This window comes from Cervus elaphus, chromosome 11 (assembly GCF_910594005.1).
Source record: "Cervus elaphus chromosome 11, mCerEla1.1, whole genome shotgun sequence".
NCBI classification, from domain to species: Eukaryota; Metazoa; Chordata; class Mammalia; order Artiodactyla; family Cervidae; genus Cervus; species Cervus elaphus.
In genome coordinates this window covers 55,895,858-55,915,839 of record NC_057825.1, presented here as the reverse complement: position 1 = coordinate 55,915,839, position 19,982 = coordinate 55,895,858, and the positions used below count along the sequence as shown (strand labels likewise).

The 19,982-nt window shown below is 42.4% G+C and overlaps 1 protein-coding gene across 1 annotated transcript in view; it reads left to right on the top strand.

The window, feature by feature from the left end:
* The window catches only part of POLR1A (RNA polymerase I subunit A), an 84,136-nt gene that overhangs the window by 39,845 nt on the left and 24,309 nt on the right, over positions 1-19,982 (top strand). The window contains exons 14-16 of the mRNA XM_043917800.1: positions 1,485-1,676; positions 16,156-16,305; positions 17,932-18,115. Coding sequence (XP_043773735.1) covers positions 1,485-1,676; positions 16,156-16,305; positions 17,932-18,115 — 526 coding nt within the window. The remainder of the gene's footprint in view (positions 1-1,484; positions 1,677-16,155; positions 16,306-17,931; positions 18,116-19,982) is intronic.

Sequence of the window (19,982 nt, the reverse complement as noted above, 5' to 3'; positions counted from 1 at the left end):
GTAATAATTATCTGTGAGTTTACATAAACCCCATTGCCACAGTATTTAGACTATTTGACAAGCACCCTTTTTAGCCTTTGAATTAGTGCGTGTGGCTAAATTCCTGGCACTTCTCCATGGCTGCACTTGAGAGTTCCTTAGTTATGCAATACAACCATAATATTGGACAGTATTTAACAAATAAGCAAATGATAACAATCTTTAGATCCAAGATTTTTCTCTAGTTCCTATAAACAGGGAAAAGTTAGCAAAAACACCTTCTTAATAAATGTCAGTGGGCACATCTATTTTACCTTAGTGTGCCTTATGTTGCCATGAATGCAGACCTGCAGATAGGGTTCAGGAGACTGGGGATCAGAAAAGATGACTGTATCCGTCCAAACTGGGGCTGTTATAAAAGCCCTTGGGTTTGGGGTTTTTTTTGTTTTTTGTTTTATTTTTGGCCCTATTGCAGTTCTTGTGGGGTCTTAGTTCCCTGACGAGGGACTGAACTTGGGACCATGGCAGTGGAAGGGCTGAGTACTAGCCACTGGACCACCAGGGAACTCTCTAAAAGCAAAATGTTTTGGCATCTGGTGGACAACAGCCTACCATGAATACCTGCAAGATTGTGAAGACACACTGACATCAGGCCTTCTTTCCTTCTGCAGTCACGTACATCAAAGCACCCCCCTCCACCCATGACTCTCAAGGAACCTCTGCCCAAACCCCCCACTCTCTGCACTGGCTGAGTCCAAGTCACTCCGCAGGCCAAACTGCGGTACTGTACATACCCCCAGAGAGACCATTCCTGACCATCCGCTCCTATCCCAAATCTATGTGATGACCCATCCCATTCTTTTCCTCCACAGGCATTTAAAATTCTTTGTAATAATGTATCTCTCCAGTCATTTGTTTACCGTCTAGCTCTTTCTCATTGTGAGGGGTTGTGTCTGTTTCAGCCACTAAAATAGACTGAAGGCTGGTCTCACCCAGTGCGTCGGCATACAGTAGGCTCTCCATAAATATTTGTTGAATGGGTGACTGATTTAGAGGAGAACCAGGCCAGAAATGTGTGAAAAACACCAAAGCATAAAACCAAAATACAAAAACAAGAACACAGCCAACAGCAGCCAGACCGAATTTATGCGTAAATGCCAGAAATATGCTGAAGTTAACGAGAAGCAGATGGGATTAGGGAGAGAAGGCCAGGGGCCCTGCCTGAGTTTGAAGCACTTTTGATATTAAACAGTGGGCAAAAGGCAAAGGTGGGAGCCGGTCAGGAATCCCTGGTCGTGTGCTCTGGGAGGCACTTTGCTCTCAAGATGGGAGGCCCAAGCACTGGCTAGGTGCAGCCATGACTGGACAACATGGGGATGTAAGGAGGGCTGTTGCTAGTGGGTGGCTCCCAAGCACAGGATTAGGAATTAGAAGGTGGCTTCTGTTTTTTTTGTTTGTTTGTTTGTTTTTTAATTTGTTCTTCTCTTACCTGTTTTGATTTGTAGGATGGCCAGCCATTGGCGGGGCTGATCCAAGATCACATGGTTTCAGGAGCAAACATGACCATTCGAGGCTGCTTTTTCACCCGGGAGCAGTATATGGAGCTGGTGTACCGAGGACTCACAGACAAAGTGGGGCGTGTGAAGCTCTTTCCTCCTGCCATCCTGAAGCCCTTTCCTCTGTGGACAGGAAAGCAGGTAATTAGGGGGAAACAAATGGTGGATATTTATTAAAAAAAAAAAAAAAAAAAGGAAACAGGCCACACTCAGTAAAAAGGTTTTGTTCCCAGGAGAGTCCAGGCCAGAAACAGAAATGACAAATCAAAAAAATCGTGTGACATTCTCTTTAATGGAGTTTTTGGGTGTGGATGGTTTCAAAGGAGTGTCTACAACTGCATGTTTTCTGTCCTTTGCTTCTAACTGAAACTTCTAACTTAACACTGACCTCATCGTCTAGATATGGTGTTAATAGGCAGTGGTGTTGATGCTAGCAGTAGTTATGTTTGTTGAGAGTGCTTCAAATATGTCAGATTACTTAACCCTCACAACCAGCCTGTGATGCAAACACTATCATTATCACCATTCATCACCATTATCACCAGATGAGGATAATGAGGTTTGGAGAAGTTGTTACTTCTCCAAGTCCATAGGAGGTAGTGTTGAGATTCAAACTCAGGACTTTCTGACACCCAGAGCATCATATTATACTTAATCAATTATGTGATCTTGGCTCAGTGGGCCTCAGTTCATTATTTACAAAGCACAAGTATTCAGGTTGATGAGCTCTAAGGTCTCACCCCCCTCTGCAGTTCTTTAAATCCATGGACTTGGTACTTAACTGGTTTTCCTATTAAGCCAACTTGTATTTCTGGGATAAACCTTCTTTGGTTATGAGGTAGTATTTGCTAAATTTTTGTTCAGAAGTTTTTGCATCAGTGTACATGAGGAATTTTGATGTGTGGTTTTCTTGCCATACAATTACCTGGTTTTGCTATCGGGGTTAACATTGGCTTCACAGAATGAGTTAGAAAGTATTTACTCTTCTTCAGTTTTCTGTAAGAGTTTGTACAATATGAATATTATTTTTTCCTTAAGTGTTTGGTGGAATTCACCAGTATAGTCATCTGGACCTAGAGTTTTCTCTTTAGGAAGGCTATTTTTAACTAAAATTTCTATTTTTCTAATTACATGTAGGGCTGTTTAGGTCATCTCTTTCTTCTTGGATGAGCTTTACTACTTTGTTTTTTCTAGGAATTTGTCCTTTTCATCTAAATTGTTGGATATATGGGCATGAAATTATTCATCGTACTCTTTTATGTTCCTTTACTATCTGTGGAACCTGAAGGTGGTACCCTCTCTCATTCCTGATAGTGATAATTTATGTCTTCTCTCTTTTTCCTGATCAGTTTGCTCTGAGTTTTATTCTCAAAGAACCAGCTTTTATTGACTTCCTCTATTTTTCTGTTTCTTTTATTTCACTTTTATCTTTTTTATTTCCTTTCTTCTGCTTACTTTGGGTTTGATTTGCCCTGCTTTTTCTAATTACTTAAGGTTGGAACTGAAGTCAGTAATTTGAGACTTTTTTCCTATTTTAAAATTGGCATTTTATATATAAAATTTCTGCTGAATATATTGTATTTTCATTTTCATTCACTTCAAAAGACTTGCTAAATGCCTTTTTTATTTCTGTTTTTGACCCCTGAGATATTTAGAAGTCTTTGATTTAGTTTCCAAATATTTAAGAATTTTCCAGATATGTATATTACTGATTGCAATTTTCATTCCACAGAGGCCAGAAAACATACCTTGAATAACTTGAATCCTTTTCAAATTACTGAGATTTGTTTTGTGGCTTCAAAGATCGTCTGTATTGATAAATGATCCGTGTGTCCTTAAAAATCACATGTATTCCGCTGTGTTGCATGAAGTGCTATATAAATGTCAATTAGGTTCAAGTCTGAAGAACAGTGGATGGAAGTTCATGACCTTGTACAGGAGGTGGTGATCAAAACCATCCCCAAGAAAAAGAAATGCAAAAAGGCAAAATGCCTGTCTGAGGATGCCTTACTAATAGCTAAGAAAAGAAGAGAAGCAAAAGGCAAAGGAGTAAAGGAAAGATAAACCCATCTGGATGCAGAGTTGCAAAGAATAGCAAGGAGAGATAAGAAAGCCTTCCTAAGTGAACAATACAAAGAAATAGAGGAAAACAGTAGAATGGGAGAGACTAGCGATCTCTTCAGGAAAGTTAGAGATACCAAGGGAACATTTCCTGCAAAGATGGGCACAATTAAGGACAGAAATGGTATGGATCTAATAAAAGCAGAAGATATTAAGAAGAGGTGGCAAGAATACACAGAAGAACTACAAAAAAGGTCTTATTGATCCAGACAACCATGATGGTGTGATCACTCACCTAGAGCCAGACATCCTGGAGTGTGAAGTCAAGTGGACCTTAGGAAGCGTCACTACAAAGGTAGTACGGGGTGATGGAATTCCAGTTGAGCTATTTCAGATCCTAAATGATGATGCTATGAAAGTGCCACACTCAATATGCCAGCAAATACAGAAAACTCAGCAGTGGCCACAAGACTAGAAAAGATCAGTTTTCATTCCAATCCCAAAGAAGGGCAACGCCAAAAAATGTTCAAACTGCTGCACAATTGCACTTATTTCACATGCTAGCAAAGTAATGCTCAAAATTCCCAAAGCCTGGCTTCAATAGTATGTGAACCATGAAATTCCAGATATTCAAACTGGATTTGGAAAACGCAGAGGAACCAGAGATCAAATTGCCAACATCTGTTAGATCATAGAAAAAGCAAGGGAGTTCCAGAAAAACATCTATTTCTGCTTTATTTGCTATGCCAAAGCCTTTGTGTGGATCACAAAAAACTGTGAAAATTCTTCAAAGAGATGGGAATACCAGACCACCTTACCTGCCTCATGAGAAACCTGTATGAAGGTCAAGAAGCAACAGTTAGAACTGGACATGGAACAATGGACTGGTTCCAAATTGGGAAAGGAGTATGTTAAGGCTGTATATAGTCACCCTGCTTATTTAACTTACATGCAGAGTACATCATGCAAAATGCCAGGCTGGATGAAGCACAAGATGGAATCAAGATTGCTGGGAGAAATATCAATAACCTCAGATATGCAGATGACACCACCCTTATGTCAGAAAGTGAAGAGGAACTAAAGAGCCTCTTGATGAAGGTGAAAGAGGAGAGTGAAAAGGCCGGCTTAAAACTCACCATTCAAAAAATGAAGATCATGGCATCTGGTCCTATCGCTTCATGCCAACTAATGAGGAAACACTGGAAACAGTGAGAGACTTTATTTTCTTGGGCTCAAAATCACAGATTTTGACTGCAGATTGTGACTGCAGCCATGAAATTAAAAGATGGCTGCTGTTTGGAAGAAAAGCTATGCCCAACCTAGACAGCATATTAAAAAGCAGAGACATTACTTTGCCAACAAAGGTCCATCTAGTCAAAGCTACGGTTTTTCCAGTAGTCATGTATGGATGTGGGAGTTGGACCATAAAGAAAGCTGAGAGCCAAAGAATTGATGCTTTTAAACTGTGGTGTTGGAGAACTCTTGAGAGTCCCTTGTACTGCAAGGAGATGAAACCAGTCAATCCTAAAGGAAATCAACCCTGAATATTAGTTAGAAGGACCGATGCTGAAGCTGAAGCTCCAATGCTTTGGCCACCTGATGCGAAGAGCTGACTCATTGGAAAAGACCCTGATGCTGGGAAAGACTGAAGGCAGGAGAAGGGGACAACAGAGAATAAAGATGGTTGGATGGCATTACTGACTTGATAGACCTGAATTTGAGCAAGCTCCCTGAGTTGATGATGGACAGGGAAGCCTGGCATGCTGCAGTCCATGGGGTCACAAAGAGTTGGACACAACTGAGTGACTGAACAACAGCAAAACAATGTTCAAGTTTACTATATCCTTGCTGTTCTCTGTCCTTCATTTCCTAATGTCCATTGTATTGAAACCAATGTTTAATATTCATGTCTGCTTTTGTTATTGTTATTTCTGATGGATGTGAAATCAGGTCACCATGGCTCTATTCCGACCCGAAACAGAAGTTGATTTAACAGAATAGTAGGGGAATGTTGCAGTTTTAAGATTAAAATCTGTAATTATGGATAGATAGTCTAGTTCAGGAATTGGTAAGCTTTTTTTTATAAAAGCCAGATAGAAAATATTTTAGGGTTTGTTGGCCATATGATCTGTGAATTACAGCTACTCAGCTCTGCCATGATAACGTGAAAGCAGACATAGACAAGGCTTTGGAATGAGCCTGACTGTGATTCATTTCAACTTCTTTTTTTAAAAAAACAGATGGTGGGCCACGTTTGGTCTATAGGCTGTAGTTTGCTAGCCCCTAATTTAGTTGGATATATGTATTTGTCCAGGCTTCCCTGATGGCTGAGTGGTAAAGAAATCCACCCACCAATGCAGGAGATGTGGGTTTGACTCCTGGGTTGGGAAGATCCCCTGGAGGAGGGGATGGCAACCCACTCCAGTATTCTTGCCTGGAGAATCCCATGTACAGAGGAGCCAGCTACAGTCCATGGGGTCATGAAAAAGTTGTACAGAGCTTAGTGACTAAGCAATAACAACATTTATTTGTTCACTTATTATTCCTGTTTATAATTTTTTATTGTTTCTTTTTTATGTATGTTTATTTTGTAAGCCATCTCAAGTTATCTTAGAAATAAAGGGATTTTAAGTGTTAAGTCAACTAAGATCATGGCATCCGGTCCCATCACTTCATGGGAAATAGGTGGGGAAACAGTGGCTGACTTCATTTTTCTGAGCTCCAAAAATTACTGCAGATGGTGATTGCAGCCATGAAATTAAAAGACACTCCTTGGAAGGAAAGTTATGACCAACCTAGACAGCATATTGAAAAGCAGAGACATTACTTTGTCAACAAAGATCCGTCTAGTTAAGGCTATGGTTTTTCCAGTGGTCATATATGGATGTGAGAGTTGGACTATAAAGAAAACTGAGCGCCGAAGAATTGATGCTTTTGAAGTGTGGTGTTGGAAAAGACTCTTGAGAGACCCTTGGACTGCAAGGAGATCCAACTAGTCCATCCTAAAGGAGATCAGTCCTGGGTGTTCATTGGTAGGACTGATGTTGGAGCTGAAACTCCAATACTTTGGCCACCTGATGCGAAAAGCTGACTCATTTGAAAAGATCCTGATGCTGGGAAAGATTGAGGGTGGGAGGAGAAGGGGACGACAGAGAATGAGATGGTTGGATGGCATCATTGACTCAGTGGACATGGGTTCGGGTGAACTCTGGGAGTTGGTGATGGACAGGGAGGCCTGGCATGCTGTGGTTCATGGGGTCGCAAAGAGTCGGACACAACTGAGCAACTGAACCATCCAGAATTTATTAGAATTTTGTTTAAACATAAGCAGTGTGTTCAAAATAGAACCAAATAGTGGACAAAGACTACATAACTAGAGCTACAGATATGTTCATCCACCTCAGTCTGAGAATCCAGCCAAGGGAAATCATCTGAAATGTAGTATTGATAAAAGCTACTTGAAAAAAGCAGTCCATGACATCATGGTTTATAGTGGTGGAATATTAGAAAAACCTAGATACTCAGCACTGGGGCTGAGTAAATTGTGGGACATCTGCTTATTAAGATATTGTGCTGTGCTGTGCTTAGTCGCTCAGTCGTGTCTGACTCTTTGCAACCCCATGGACTGTAGCCCACCAGGTTCCTCTGTCCATGGGGCTTCTTCAGGCAAGAATACTGGCGTGGGTTGTCATGCCCTCTGCCCGGAGATCTTCCCAATGCAGAGGTCGAACACAGGTCTCCCACATGCAGGCGGATTCTTTACCGTCTGAGCCACCAGGGTAGTGGTGGCTTTATGTAGTTTAAAATAGTGGCTTTAAAGCATTGTGTAGCAGTATGGAAAATTTTCAATGTAATGTTGAAAGAAGAAATAGACTACACAGTTCTATGCATAATAACAGTTAGAACCATGTTAAAAATGTATATGAGCAAAAATTTGATGCAAAAAAGATCAAAATGATAATTTGGTTTGTGTTAGGAATAATTTAACATTTCTGGGCTCTGCTTACTGTATAACCAAGTAAAATTAGAAAATAGGCCCAGATTTTATTTATGTCACAGTTGAGATTTTTTCCGGGTTTCTTGAAAGGTTGGTACAGGCTGTTATTTCTGTACAAGTAGGTGAAAGAAGGGAACAGTTACTGCACTGCATAAGAATTTGTTAGTGACCCAGTCTAATATTCTACAGAGAAAAGCCATGTTTTGAATCAGGAGAGAAGGAGCTTTGCTTGGGAAATTTATTTGTACTGCCCTAAAAAATTAAGTCTTAGGCTATTTTTCCAGGGCATTTCATACAGCCTCTTAAGTGGTTTTCTTATATTATGTGACTGTACCATTATATACTTGTTCACTTTACCATTAATGGATGTTTGGGTTGTCTTCAGTCATCTTCATTTGGCTGTTATTAATAGGGCTGCTATGAACATTCTTGTATATGTCTCTTATTGAACATACGTATGCATTTTGATGGGTAAATACCAAGGAATCAAATTGCTGAGATATAAGATCTACTTTCAACTATAATAGATAGTTTAGTAAACAGTTTTCCAAAGTGATTGTAGCAATTTATACCTCCATCAGCAGGGCAGGAGGGTTATGGTTTCTCCTTATTCTCAGCAGTACCTGCCTGCCAATGCAAGAGAAGTAAGAGACATGGGTTCGATTCTTGGGTTGGGAAGATCTCCTGGAGGAGGACTTGGCAACCCACTCTAGTGTTCTTGCCTGGAGAATCCCATGGACAGAGGAGGCTGGTGGGCTACAGTCCATGGGGTCGCACAGAGTCAGACCTAACTGAAGCGACTTAGCACTCACAGTAACGAATGAGTTTGAGCACCTCTTTATATCGTTATGGCCATTGGGATCTCACCTTTTGTGAAGTTCCTGTTCAGGTCTTTTGCCTTTTTTCAATCCTATGCCATTCTCTTATTAATAGGTAAGAGTTTTAGAAGTATATCCTTGTGTAGGTCCATTACCAGATTATAGGTATTACAAATACCTTCTACTTGATGGCTAGCCTTTTTGCCCTTTCACTTAATGCTGTTTTCTAATGATCAGAAGCTCTTTATTTTATGTAATATAATTCACCAGGCTTTGCCTTTTATGGCTAGTTAGTCCTGTATAAAAATTATTTGCCTGTCCCAAAGTCATTAAGATATTTCTCTGTATCACTGTTTAGCAGTTTTATTGTTTTACCATTCATGTTTAGGTCTACTTATGCCCAGAGTTGGTTTTTGTGGGTGTGTTGATGTGAGGTAGGGGTCAGGATTCATTTTTTTCCTGTAGGACTATCCCATTGATGTGACGTAATTGATGAGAAGTGTTTGCTTTTCCTCTGCTCTTTAGTATTTCTTGTGTCCTAAATCAACTAATTGCATATGTGTAGGTCTACTCCTGGATTCATTTCAGTTCCTTTGGTTGTTTGATTCCATTGCACCAATACTACACTCTTAATTATTGTAGCTTTATAATAAGTTTTGATTTTTGATAGTAAGTCTCCAGCATTGTTTTTTAAGACTGTCTTGAATATTCTTGGCCCCGTGAATTTCAAAGCATTCTTGTACATTTCTGCCAAAAAATAGCTACAAGGAGTTTTATTGGAATTACATCACATCTACAGATCACTTAGGGAGAATGGACATATTTCCAGTACTGAATATTCCATTCTTTCAGTGACATAGAAGTCTTGTTCATCTTTCCTTAGATTCATTTCTAGACATTGCTATCATAGATGATTTTATTATTGAATTTCCTATTTGTTTATGGTTAGTATATAGAAATACAACTAATTTTGTAATTTTGTATTGTCCTTGTATTCCACAACCTTGCTGATTTCATTTATTATATTAACTATAGAAGTGTAACATAAGTTTTTACTTAAAGAGATAGTAATATCAAAGGAAAAAGGAAAAATTTCTTCTCTCTCCAACTCCATTGTTCATCTAAGTGCATACTCTCACAGAGAAGAAATAAAAATGGAATCATATACCTACTCAGGGGAACCATGAACCATGATTAAATTTGACAGTCAATTTTGAGCTTGTATTTAAGACTGCTTCTTTATCCATGTTATTCTTTTGCCTGAGATACGCATTTTCCTTATCCGTAGGTATAAGGAAACCTCAGTTTAAACTGATCTGTAAGATGGCTTACTTTAAATGAGCTGTCAGGTCCTCCAAAAGGAATGCCATTATTTCCATTATTTCAGGAAATCCCATTATTTCAGGCAATTTGAACCACCCTAACATACTTCAGATGTAGCAAAAAGTTTATTTAGCTGTTTTCATGTGCTAGGGCAATAGAATGTTTCTTATAATTGCTTTGTGACATACTTAGTTCACTTAATGATCTATGGGCTTCTCAGAGGTCACAGTGGTCAAAGAATCTGCCTGCCAGTGCAGGAGATGTGGGTTCGATCCCTGGATCAGGAAGATCCCCTGGAGTAAGAAATGGCAAGCCACGCCAGTATTCTTGCCTGGAAAATTCCATGGACAGAGGAGCGTGGCAGGCTGCAGTCCTTGGGATTGTAAAGAGTCAGACACGACTGAGTAGGCATGCTATGATAATGGTCTATTGGGTTCATTCTCTGTCTGTACGTGTAGATTGACTTCATTCTTCTTAACCCATTCTGTGTTGTACCCAGTAATATGGATATTCTATAGTTGATTTAACTGTCCCTCTAATGGCAGATATTTAATGAGTGTCCAGTTATTTTCCTTTTTAGCCACACCATGCAACTTGTGGGATCTTAGTTCCCTGAGAATGTTGTGGTTGGTCTTTTATTCCTGGCATAGTTTATGACCAGAAAGTAAATTATACACTTCTACAGTATTAGTGCAGGAAGAGACCTAGAATCTTGTCTGGCATCCTTGTTTTTTTTTTAAATTGAGATATAATTCATACCATAAACTTTATCATTTTTAGTAAGTGTATAATTCAGTGCTTATTTTTAGTGTATTCTCTGTGGTGCAACCATTTCTACTGTCTAATTCCAGAACATTTCCATAATCCCCAAAAGAAACTCTGTTCCTATTAGCATTCAGTCCTAATTCCTCCCTCCCCCATCCCCTGGAAATCAACTTTCTGTCTCTATTGATTTGCCTGTTTGAGACATTTCATATAAATGGTATCATACAATAGGTACCTTTTTATGGCTTGTTTCTTTTAGTTAACATAATGGTTTCAAGATTCATTCATGTTGTAGCATAAACAGTACTTCATTTCTTTTTGTGGCTAAATAATATTCCATTGTATGGATATTCCACATGTTATTCACTTGTCAGTTGATAAATGGATAATTTGGCTTGTTTTCCACTTTTTGGCTGTTACAAATAAGACTGCAATGAGTATTTGTGCATAACTGGTGCATGAAACTGATGCACTCATTTATATGAATATGTACTTTCAATTCTCTTTGAATATATAGCTAAGAGAGAAGCCACTGGGTCATAAGGGAATTCTGTGTTTAACTTTTTTGAGGAACTAGCAAACCGTTTTCCAAGGCAGCTTACAATTTTAAATCCCCACCAACAGTACATGAGGGTTCTAATTTCTCGATATTCACTCCAACATTTATTTTTCTTTTGTTTTTAAAATAACCATCTTGGGGGAGTTCTCTGGCAGTGCAGTGGTTAGGACTTGGCACTTTCACTGCCAGGGCCTGAGTTTGAACCCTGATCAGGGATCTAAGATCTTACAAGCTGAGTGGCACAGCAAAAAAATAATAATAATGATAATAATAATAAAATAGCCATCTTAGTGGGTGTGAAGTAGTCTTTCATTATGGTTTTCATTTGCCTTTTCCTAATGATTAATAATATTGAGCAGCTTTTCATGTGCTTACTGGCCATTTGTAATATCTTCTTTGGAGATGTGTCTCTTCATGCCTTTTGCCCATTTATTAATTGGGTTGTTTGTCTTTTTATTGTTAAATTCTAACAGTTCTTTATATATTCTGGCTACCAGATCTGTATCACATATATGATAACACAGGTATTTTCTCCCATTGTATGGGTTCTTTTTTCCTTTGACAGTGTCCTTTGACACATCACTTTTTAAAATTTTTATGAAAGCCTATTTACTTTTTTTTTGGTTCCTTGTACTTTTGGTGTCATATCTTAGAAACTTTTGCCAATTTCAGGGTCACACAGATTTACAGCTGTGTTTTCAACTAAGAGTTTTATGGTTTTATCCCTGACATTTATGTCTTTGATCCATTTTCAGTTAATTTTTCTGTGTATTATGAGATAGGGGTCCACCTTTATTCTTTTGTTGGTAGATATGCAGTTGTCTCAGCATCATTTGTTAATAAAACTGTTCTTTCCCCATTGAATGTTCTTAGCATTCTTGTTGAAAATCAGTTAGCCACTGAGGTATGGGCTTACTCGTAGACTCTTACCTCTGTTCCGTTGGTCAGTGTGTCTGTCTTTGCGCCAATGAGTGCTGTGTGCTGTCGCTTCAGTCGTGTCCGACTCTGTGTGACCCCGTGGACTGTAGCCCGCCAGGCTCCTCTGACCATGGGGATTCTCCAGGCAAGAATACTGGAGTGACTTGCCGTGCCCTCCTTCAGGGATCTTCCCAACCCAGGGATCGAGCCCATGTCTTATGTCTCCTGCATCAGCAGGCGGGTTCTTTACCACTCATGTCACCTGGGAACCCATGTCCTGATTATTGTAGCTTTGTAATAAATTTTAAAATCTGGAAATATGAGTCCTTCAGCTTTGTCTACTTTCTCAAGATTGTTTTGACCATTTGGGGTCCCTTGCATTCCCATTTGAATTTTAGGGTCAGCTTGTTAGTTATGCAAGTTGGAATTTTAATAAGGATTGCATTGAATCTGTAGATCAATTTGGAAAGTGTTGCCATCTTAACAATATTAAATCTTCCAATCCATGATGTCTTTTCATTTACTTAGATCTTCTTTAACTTCTTTCAATAGTATGTTATTGTTTTCCACTTAAAAGTCTTAGACTTTTTTGGTTGAATTTATTCCTGAGTATTTTATTCTTTGTGATTCTATTGTACGTGGAATTGTTTTTCTAATTTCATTTTCAGATTGTTCATTGTTAATGTATAGAAATATGATTGATTTTTGAATATTGATCTTATATCTTCCAGTTTTGCTCAAGTCATTTACTAGCGCTAACAAGTTCATCTGAATTCTTTCAGGTTTTCTCTGTATAAGGTTATGTCATCTGCATTCAGAGGTTGTTTACTTTCTTACTCTCTAATCTGAAAGCTTTTTCTTCTTTCCATGCCTGATTGCCCTGACTCAAACCTCTAGAACATTATTGAATAGAGTGGCAAAAGCATGCATTCTTTCCTTGTTCCTGATCTTAGAAAGCATCATCTTTGCTTACTGAAAATGGCAGTGGTAGTTTTTACATCAGTGCCTCCCGTTTATCAGGCAGATGATGTTGCCGCCTCTTCCGAATCTGTTGACCGTTTGTATTGTGAAAGGGTATTGAGATTGTCAGATGCTTTTCCTGCTCCCTTGATTTTACAGATGAAGTGGCAGGTCCATCTCCTTTCCTTACATGTATTGGCTGCATGTGTTAGCCATCTCCCAGACTTTCCATCCTGACTGTGCCCAGCTGGCAATTCCCACTGTGCAGGTGGCACGGTGGTTTAAGTGCAGCTCATAGTCAGCATCCTGGGAAGTCACCCTCCTAGCTTTCCTCCTTAGCCTCTGTCCTGGCAGTGCCAGCCTTGTGAAGAGTGAGGGCCAAGACCTTCCTGGTCATTTTCCTCGGAGATAACAAGGAGTATTGTCTGCTTTCTGTAACAGTGTTGTTGCCAGTTGTCCCCCGGCTCCTGGTGCACATGCATGAAAAGACAGCTGCTCTCGTAACCGCCCTGACCCCATTGTGTACATACAGATCCTTCTTTATGGGCCTGGTACAGGCATACAAAGAGCTGTCTATGCCAGCAGATGGCTCCCAATGCCTCCAACCCTGCCCCGCCTACCCACTCCCTCGCTGCCCCAGGACCTGTCCAACCGGTCTGCCTGCCTCAAGCCTATTGCTTCCTTGGGAATGCATGCCCTTGGCCTCTCCAGAACTGACCCATGGTCATCCCAGGTACAGCTGCTCCCATGTGGGCTGCTTGTGAAGTTGACCTCCTGTTAGTACCTGCAGAGGTGGTGCAGTGATAAAGGATCTGCCTGCCTATGCAGGAGACGCAAGAGATATGGGTTCGATCCCTGGGTTGGGGAGATTCCCTGGAGGAGGAAATAGCAATCTGCTCCAGTATTCTTGCCTGGAAATTTTCCATAGACATAGGAGCCTGGCAGGCTATAGTACATGGGGTTGCAAAGAGTCGAATACGACTTTTTGAGCATGCACACACATAGAATGAATGAGAGCTTCCCAGGTGGCTCAGTGGTAAAAAATCTGCCTGCCAGTGCAGGAGACACAGGAGAAGCGGGTTAGATCTCCAGGTCAGGAGGATTCCTTGGAGAAGGAAAGAACAACCCACCCCAGTATTCTTGACTAGGAAATCCCATGGACAGAGGAGACTGGCAGGCTACAGTCCATGGGGTTGTAAAAGAGTCGTACATGACTTAGCGACTCAGCAGCAACAGATTGAGTGGGTGGCCATACTGATTTAAGCAGGAGAAGGACTCCCCAGCCTTTCAAGTAGCCATAATTAATTCCAGTCAAATAAATCAATTTCTGGGATCAGCTCTGTAACAGTGAATCATGTGAAAGCTAAGCTATCACCTCACCAGTGTGCCCTGTGATGGGCCTCACACAGAGACTCCGTCCTGCGTGCTTCCTGCTCACGTTGCCTTAATGACTGCTTCTAAAGTGCCAAGTCTTCTTGTCAGTGTCACTTGGGAGGCTTATTCTCTGCATCATTGATTTAGCCTCGAAGTCCAGGCCAGGAATGTGTTGGGTTGACCAAAAAGTTCATTTGGGTTTCTCTGTAACATTCTATGGGGAAACCCAAAAGAACTTTTTGGCCAGGTCAGTGTGTGGAACGAGGGATCCTGCTAAAAGTGAAAACTGAGCATGTCACTCCTGTGATCAAAACCTTCCAAATACTTCACACTTGAATGAAAAGCCTCCTGCCCGAAATGAATGATCTGACCTCCTCAGGGCTCCCGTCTCCGTTGTGGTAAGGCCCTGCTTGTCTTATTCAAAATCCCAGGTATTCTCTCTTCCCCCTGCTCTACCCTAGCTGTTCTTTCCCCGCTTTATTTTCCTCCAAAGTGTGGATCCGCTTGGGACTGGAGGCTCCAAGGACTGAGGGCGGCGACTGTTTTATTCACCACTCCTCCCAGTGCCTGGTTCATAGTAAGCACTCGATATGTAATTGCTTAATGAATGAACGGATCATAACTGTATTCTATGCATGCGCAAGCTAAGGCTGAGAGCATAACCGTTTGACCCGCAACTCACAACCAGTATGATGGAGTGGACATTGGGACACCCCCTGCGTCTCAAAGCTTCACTGCAGTTCGCTTTTCAGTCAGATACTTGGGCCTCCTCTGTGAAGCTCTTTCGAGGGAAAGCTCTGAGTTCTTAGTCTTCACATCCTTTCCTCCTTGGCGCCAGAAAGTCAACGCTATTCTACAGGAGGATGTTACTGATTGTATGTGATAATTGTCACGTGCTTTGACGTGGCCTGAAAATGGGAGGAGGATGCTTCTGACAAGCATTCCTGGACCTTTGCCCCAGTGCTGGGGCTGACATGTCAGCGCTGCCTCAGCCTCCCTCAATCCTGCTGTCCTTGTTTCTTTTTTTTTTTTTAACCCACATACAAATTTAAATCTTTCTGTGCTATGAGCCCACAGCAATTTATTTTCCTTTTCTTCCCTTGGTCTATTCAGGAATTTAATTTTCAGGTCAGGGGGTGATGCTGTCTAAGATGAAGTGAGGTTCTTGGTGGTGTGTGTTTGTTTCTAATCCTGTTGTTGTTCACTTGCTCAGTCATGTCTGACTCTTTGTGACCCCTGGACTGCAGCACACCAGGCTTCCCTGTCCTTCACTATCTCCCAGAGTTTGTTCAAACTCATGTCCATTGAGTCAGTGATGCTATCCAACCATCTCATCCTCTGTCACCCTCTTCTCTTGCCCTCAATCTTTCCTTGCATCAGGGTCGTTTCCAATGAGTTGGCTCTTCGTATCAGGTAGCCAAAGTTTTGGAGCTTCAGCATCAAGTCCTTCCAGTGAATTCAGGGTTGATTTCCTTTAGGACTGACTAGTTTGATCTCCTTGCTGTCCAGGGATTCTCCAGAGTCTTCTTCAGCACCATAGTTTGAAAGCATCAATTCTTCAGTGCTCAGCCTTCTTTATGGTCCAGCTCTCATATGCTGTACATTATACATAAGTCACATAAGCAGAAAAGTAAAAACTGAGATCAGCTTGTCCCACAGACAAGAAACTGTCCCTTTGTTGGTAGTGGTGGTGGTGGTGTTTGGTTGGTTTGTTTTTTCTGCTTCACCTACAGCTCATCAGAATGGAGTTGTCTGCCTTTCAGAATTAAGAAAGACAAGCGGACCTAAAAGGAAACATCTCAGCTTTTCTTCCTGCCATCAGCTTTGTCTTCTTTTTCTTTCCAGGTCGTGTCCACATTGCTCATCAACATAATCCCGGAGGACCATATCCCCTTGAACTTGTCGGGAAAGGCGAAGATCGGGGGAAAGGCCTGGGTGAAGGAGCCTCCTCGGCTCGTTCCCGGCTTTAACCCCGACTCCATGTGTGAGTCCCAGGTATGGCTGCCCAGCTGTGTACATTGGAGGCTTCTAGTCCCAGGTTTAGGCGGCTTGACTTAAAACCAAGACAGAGAAGTGGAGGCACATGTATAGAAAGAGGAGTCATGCCTCGAAGGAAGGAGTTGTACCGAGCTGTGTAGAGTCAACCACTAGTATTCCTTTTTTAATTTATTTTTTTTCTTTATTTATTTGGCTGTAGGCTGTACTAGATCTTAGTTTTGGCACATGGGATCTTCAATTGCAGCATGTGAACTCTTAGTTGTGGTGTCCGGGATCTAGTTCCCTGACCTAGGGATTGAACCTGAGATTCTTGCATTGGGAGCTCAGACTCTTAGCCACCAGACCACAAGGGAAGTCCCCAACCATTAGCGCTTGACTCTTATGTAAAGCTTATAGCCAGCTTGGGAAGGCTCTTCCAGCAGAAGGCCTCAAACTTGACTCTGCAAAGCTTGGACATGCAGACCCTGAGACCCGTGATTGGCTGGCTATCATCACCTCGTGCTGAGGTTTCACACCTCCCAGCTCCATGCCTAGGAACCAGGCCTCGGCAGCATCTCCAGGACAGCCAAACCCCAGGGACACAGCGCTGTTGCAGGAGAGTGAGACTGTGACCCCACACTGAAGATTTCCAGGGCCTCATATGCTCTCGGTGGGGAAGTATCCCCAGGGCCCCCGCTCACAAGGGCTTTGTCACAGGGTCTAACACACATGCCATTCATAATAGAATCCAAGCTGCCCCTTTTCTTTCCCTTCGTAGATCATACACTTAATGTGTACAGCACTCTTCTTTAAATTAGAAATCCTTTAAACTAGAAATTTAAATTGAGTTTTAAATTTAAATTTAAACTAGAAATCCTTCTTTAAATTAGCTTCTGATGCTTGAAACAAGCTTTAGGGAAGTACAAATTCAAGCCTTAAAGGATATTAGAAAGGTTATCTTTTTCTTACTCCCAAGGTTCCAGGGAGGAAGTACCTAGGCCAAGGTCACAGTTATGAAGTTTAGACTCAAAATGTACTCCTTTTCAGTCACAAAGTTTTTGTCAAGGATACGTGACCCCAAGTCAGAACGGATGGGTGATGGGAGTGGGGCCATGTAGGAACACACTGAACTGTCTTTGGGGGGGGGGGTAGTCCCCGAAAAAGAATTTTTTTTAATGTCTTTTTTTTATGCTATTTATTTTATTTTTGGCTGTGCTGGGTCTTCGTTGCTACGTGGGCTTTTTTCTCTAGTTGCGGAGAGCCTGGAGGCTACTCCCTAGTTGTGGTGCACAGGCTTCTCACTGCAGTGGCTCCTCTGGTTGGGCAGCACAGGCCTCAGCAGTTGTGGCTCCTGGGCTTTAGAGTACAGGCTCAGGTCGTTGTGGCTCACAGACTTAGTTGCTCCAAGGCATGTGGGATATTCCCATGTCAGGGATCGAACCCATGTCTCCTGCATTGGCGGATGAATTCTTTACCACTGAGCCACCAGGGAAGCCCTGAATGTTGTTCTCTATGTGCTCACCTGCTTTATCCGCTTCTTTGCATCAGGAATTTGAGGCAGGTGAGGGTTATAAGGTCAGTAAGACACGGAGTGAGGGAGGGGCTGGGTGCTCCCCCCCAGCGCCAGTGGCCATCCGTCCGCAGGTGATCATCAGAGCAGGGGAGCTACTCTGCGGGGTGCTGGACAAGGCGCACTACGGGAGCTCCGCCTACGGCCTGGTCCACTGCTGCTACGAGATCTACGGTGGGGAGACCAGCGGCAGGGTTCTCACCTGCCTGGCCCGCCTCTTCACCGCCTACCTGCAGCTCTACAGAGGCTTCACCTTGGGTGAGTCAGCCAGGTGGCTCTGGGGCCCCACCCCGCTCAGTCCACTTCCCCAGCCAGCACACCTGCCAGATTGTCTCTCCCGGTTCCAGGGGAACAGCTGGGCTCCCTTCATGAGGGCATCTTCACGGGGCCACCAGTGACACTGCACAGCCTTGCTGCTTCTCCGTGCTTCCGCAGCCCCCCACACACACCCGTACACCCCAGTCTCTTCCTCTCTCCATACAGCACAGAGTGACACCCCTTCCCCCATCTACATTTCCATTCTGTCCCTTTCTCAACGCCTTTCTTTATGGTCTCCAGTCTCCTAAACTGATTTTTCTTCACACTCATACCTCCATTCTCTCCTGCAAGTGCCCTTCCAGAATCTTCCGGGCACTCTGCACTCCACCTGGAGTCTTCCTGTTGTCAGAACATCTCCCAACACAGCGGGTTCTGTTGGAAATACCACGTTGAGGCAGACCTGTCAAGTGATCCTAAGACAGAAGGAGGAACTCTCTCCCTGGAAATGACAGCCCACTGTTTTAAGAAGTTGACTTTGATAAAGAAATAAGGGGGCTGATATTTTCCATGCCGTGAGCTCATTCAGAGCGGTGTGTCTCTCGGTGTGCACAGCGGAGTCCAAGCCCTTCTGCAGTTTCCCACGCATGAGGAATGGGTGTCAGGCCTTGCACTGAGCAGGACCCCCAACAAGTGTGGGAATCATCCAACTGATGAGACTGAGTTCATGGACTGGCTCACATGCACAGGGAGCCAGTGGGTCAGCTAGAATTTGCTCATTGGCCTGAAGCAAGGCCATCATAATTATAAAACTTATATAGTGGAAAAGTCAAAATAAACACAGACATGAAAATAATTAAAAAGCACCCAGCATTCAACTGCCAGAGATAACACCAATATTGACTTGGTACATGTCTTTCTAGACTTTCTAAGTACAAACACTTTCAGAAAAAAAGGGGTTCCTACAGTAATACCTAGTGTTTTGTAATCTGCTCCCTTCTACCATTTACAGATATGTTTTATAAATGTCCTTCTGTGAGCAGATAGTTTAACTGACTTCCTCAGGTCCGTGGCTATAAACTGTCTTGCTTTTGTAGATGTACCATGGTTTATTTTACCAGTTCCTATTATTAGACATTTTAAGCTCTTTCCTGGTTCTCACAGTATTTCTCTGGTGAGCTTCCTTGAACAAATATCTTTAAAAATGGAAAGTAGATGGACTTCCCTGGTGGCACAGTGGATAAGAATCTACCTGCCATTGCAGGAGACATGGGTTTGATCCCTGGTCCAGGAAGATCCCACAGGCCGCAGAGCAGGTAAGCCTGTGTGCCCGCAACTACTGAAGCCTGCACACCTAAAGCCTGTGCTGCACAGAAGAGAAGCCATCACAATGAGAAGTCCACACACGGCAACAAAGAGAACCCCCGCTCGCCACAATTAGAGAAAGCCTGAGCAAAGCAATGAAGACCAAGAGCAGCCAAAAGTAAATAAATTTTAAAAAAAGTAGACGAAGAATCCACACCCAGACCGTGGTGAGGACCGAACCTAACAAGCAGCTATGCTCAGCACGTGATCCAAGGAGAAACTGGCCAAAGTGCAAAGACTGTCAAGCTTGGAGGGAAGTCCAGGCTAGTGGAAGTGCCTTCAGCCCTTGCAGCCAGAGGTCACTGAAGGGAGAGCAAGATGGCCTGGAGCTGACCCTGTGGAAGGGCCCATTGTCATGGTGTGGCTTGCTCACAGAGCAACAGATTCTTTCTCCTCCTCAAGTTCTTTAGAGGCACTCAGGCTTCCAGAACATTGCATGTGGGAGTCCCAGACATCTTAGCCCAGCTTTGCAATACGGCAGCCTTGAATTCCCTTCCCCCTGAGA